General features: G+C 36.4%; 1 protein-coding gene across 2 annotated transcripts; it reads left to right on the top strand.

Annotated features, from left to right (window-relative positions):
• Positions 1–996: 996 nt before the first annotated feature.
• Positions 997–2393, top strand: LOC131021567 (uncharacterized). 2 transcript variants are annotated; one of them, XM_057950818.1, is made up of 4 exons: positions 997–1229; positions 1289–1355; positions 1437–1724; positions 2079–2393. In XM_057950818.1, exons 1-4 carry the CDS (start codon positions 1149–1151, stop codon positions 2231–2233), a joined length of 591 nt encoding a protein of 196 aa, XP_057806801.1. In that variant the 5' UTR covers positions 997–1148; the 3' UTR covers positions 2234–2393. The 2 variants fall into 2 exon arrangements, with proteins under 2 accessions (XP_057806801.1, XP_057806800.1); XM_057950817.1 differs by having other exon boundaries at positions 1001–1229; positions 2076–2393.
• The last annotated feature ends 514 nt before the right edge of the window (positions 2394–2907 follow it).

Genomic DNA, 2907 nt, shown 5'->3' with positions numbered 1-2907 from the left:
ATCTCTCTCCCTCTCGCTCCACCCCCTAACCTCTTTCTCCCTCGCCTCTGCTCTCTCCCTTTCGCCACTCCCATGGCCACCGCCGCCTCTCTGGATTGGGTGTCTGGAGAAGAAGATGAAACGGCGGCGGTGGCAGCCTGAGGCTCCTGCTATCTGTCTGCTGTGGGTGTCGGCTGAATCAAGGGAGGAGGGAGGATGGAGAAGGTGTTGGCTGCGGCTGTTGTTGTTGTCGATGGTGGTGGTGGCGGACGGCTGATTCATCGGAGAAGGAGGTGATGGTGAAAAAATGTTTAGTGATTTGACAGAGATTAGGGGTGTGTTCTGGTTGAAGGATGTTTGGCATGACAGATAGAAAGGCGAGGGAGGTGAGGGTGGCTGATGGTGGCGACTTCGCCGGAGGATGAGAGGTAGGCAGGAGCTTAGGGTTTTGTCAATTTTTAGGGATTTTCGTGATTTGGAAAGTGAAAGGAGGAGAGCGAGGAGGGGGAGACACAGGGGGTGTAGCGGGGGGATTCAATTTTGTTAATTAACTCATTAATTTTAATGGGCCACACTCAATTAAAACATAACACTCAATTTCTTAATTTTCGTGTCGAAAAGAAAGTGGCCATTAATATTGGGACGGATGGAGTACTAATTAAAAGACTTAATAAAGTAATGAGTCCACCACCTACTTTCTTTATATTTACTTTTACAAATTTCAATATATTTTTTTCAGTCCACCAACACACTTATATATTAATTATCCATTTCTTAATTTATGTGTTAAAAAATAATGGGATATTTATGATGGAACCGTGGGAGTATTTAATACTCCCTCCGTCCCAAACGAAATGTCCTGTTTTCCTTTTTGGGCTGTCCCAAACGAAATGTCATGTTTCCTTTTTTGGTAATACACTATCTCTCTATACTTAATATTTAAACAATTTCCACCAACCCACTTTATCTACTTTATACACATTTCTTAATCTATGTGCCGAAAAGAAATAGGACATTTCGTTTGGGACGGAGGGAGTACTAAGTCTTAAGTTTGAGTCGATTCTCACATAATCTTTAAACTTATTTGTTTATTTATTAAACAAAAAAAATTGGAATAGAGGATAGTGCTAGAAAAAAAGTCGGTGTTAGACTTGGAGCGTCTGAAGAAAATGAAGGGAGAAGAGAAGCAACGAAAGTTTCATGAAGCCCTTCTCAAGATGCTCTATCCGCCCCCTTCTGATTCTGACAAAGTATTTCCTCAAATTATAATACCTTTTCAATCATCTACTGATATGTCGTTCCATAACAGGAGGTCGAGGAAAAAGAAGACGAACAAGAAGAAGCCAATTTAATCCAGTTGTTGAATGACCCTCCAGGTGTTTGTTAAAACTCTCAAAATTGATTCAAGGTTTTGACTGAGTATTTATTTTGTTATTTTATTTTATTTTATAATGTAGAGGAGGAGATAGAGAATGAGGAGCCATCGCCATCAAGCAGCGACGATAACGATGGTGGTGATGGAAAATTGACGAGGGCTCAAAGGAAGAGGCTCCGGAAGAAGAAGCTCAAAGAAGCTGATTCCCGCCGCAGAAAGATTATTGGGCCTCTGTTACCTGCTTCAAACCATCCAAGTCATGGCGGCGTTGATGATGCGAGTGACGTGGCTGAAGGTGTTTCAGGTGATCTTAGCCAAGTTAGTGATGCGCTTGAAGGTGTTCGACGAAATGCCGCAGCCAATGTTTCAGGTGACATTCAGGGCAATTATCAGATTAAATATCAATAAAATATCTGAAGTATTAATATTGTACTAAAATATGAGCTAAGTTGGGTAAACATTATAAGAAACTAGGAAGGAGTAAAAGTAGGACGACATGATGTGTTTTTTGCAAATTTAGCCATTATAAGTAAGCATTTTGACAACTAAAAACGTTAGTAAAGGCATTTTCGGTACAGTGTCAGTAGTTCAGGTCTTTTATTGATATTATTGAAAGTTGAAGATATTTTTAGGACTAGTCAAATACTCCGTTTAGGATTTAATACTATAATTGCGGAATTAATAATGTGTTGTGATGAGTAAATTCTTGTTAATGTTCTAGAAGAGGAAGCTTCTTGCTGGAATAAGAAGAAGCTAAAGATAAAGCAGAGAAGGAAATCGAAGAAGATGGGTATTGCAAAGTCGACTCCATCAAGCACTTGCAATCGAAATCAAGGTCTGAAAATCATACTAGATGATAGGGTTGAAGCTGATCCCTGAAACTGCCAATCAAGTTGGTGCTTCCGCCAACAATCTGACATTTTAATGGAATTTCGAATTTCTATTTTCTTTGACTAAGACTAGGTTTATTTTGGGTGATTGCATGTCAAATGATAGAAAAAATTGGGATATCCTTTTTAGCTTTGGATTACTTTCAAAATTTTGAGATGACTAACTGATATGATGTAGTGTGATTAGACAAATCATTTGTGTAAATCATTCAATCTTTTTTATCTTGAATGATATGGTCTTTAAGTTCAAAAAAATGTGTGTGTATTATGAATTGGTTGCAAGGTCGTGCATTGACAATTAACCCATTTATTCACTAATTTATTTCAAAATATTTTAATACGGTAAAATCTCTATAAATTAGTAATAATTTTTGGACCTAGAATGTTTATTCATTTAGAAAGATATTTATATATTGATAAATTAATAATTTACTAATATACTTACTATTTAATTTTAGAAATAATTTCCTAATTTTAAAACTATTTTAAATTATAATAAGTAAAAATAAATGGGAGATAATGTTTTAATATCTTTTAATTAAATAAAATCATGCATATTTAATTAAATAAATTTTGTATGTATGAATTCATTGGGACTAATATTACTAGAGTACCTAATGATTATCGAGTTGAACATGATTCAACTCCACTAAAAGTAATTAC

This window comes from Salvia miltiorrhiza, chromosome 4, assembly GCF_028751815.1.
Source record: "Salvia miltiorrhiza cultivar Shanhuang (shh) chromosome 4, IMPLAD_Smil_shh, whole genome shotgun sequence".
Taxonomy (NCBI): Eukaryota; Viridiplantae; Streptophyta; class Magnoliopsida; order Lamiales; family Lamiaceae; genus Salvia; species Salvia miltiorrhiza.
Note: the sequence above shows the minus strand (reverse complement) of the source record. Positions and strands in the feature narration are given on the sequence as shown.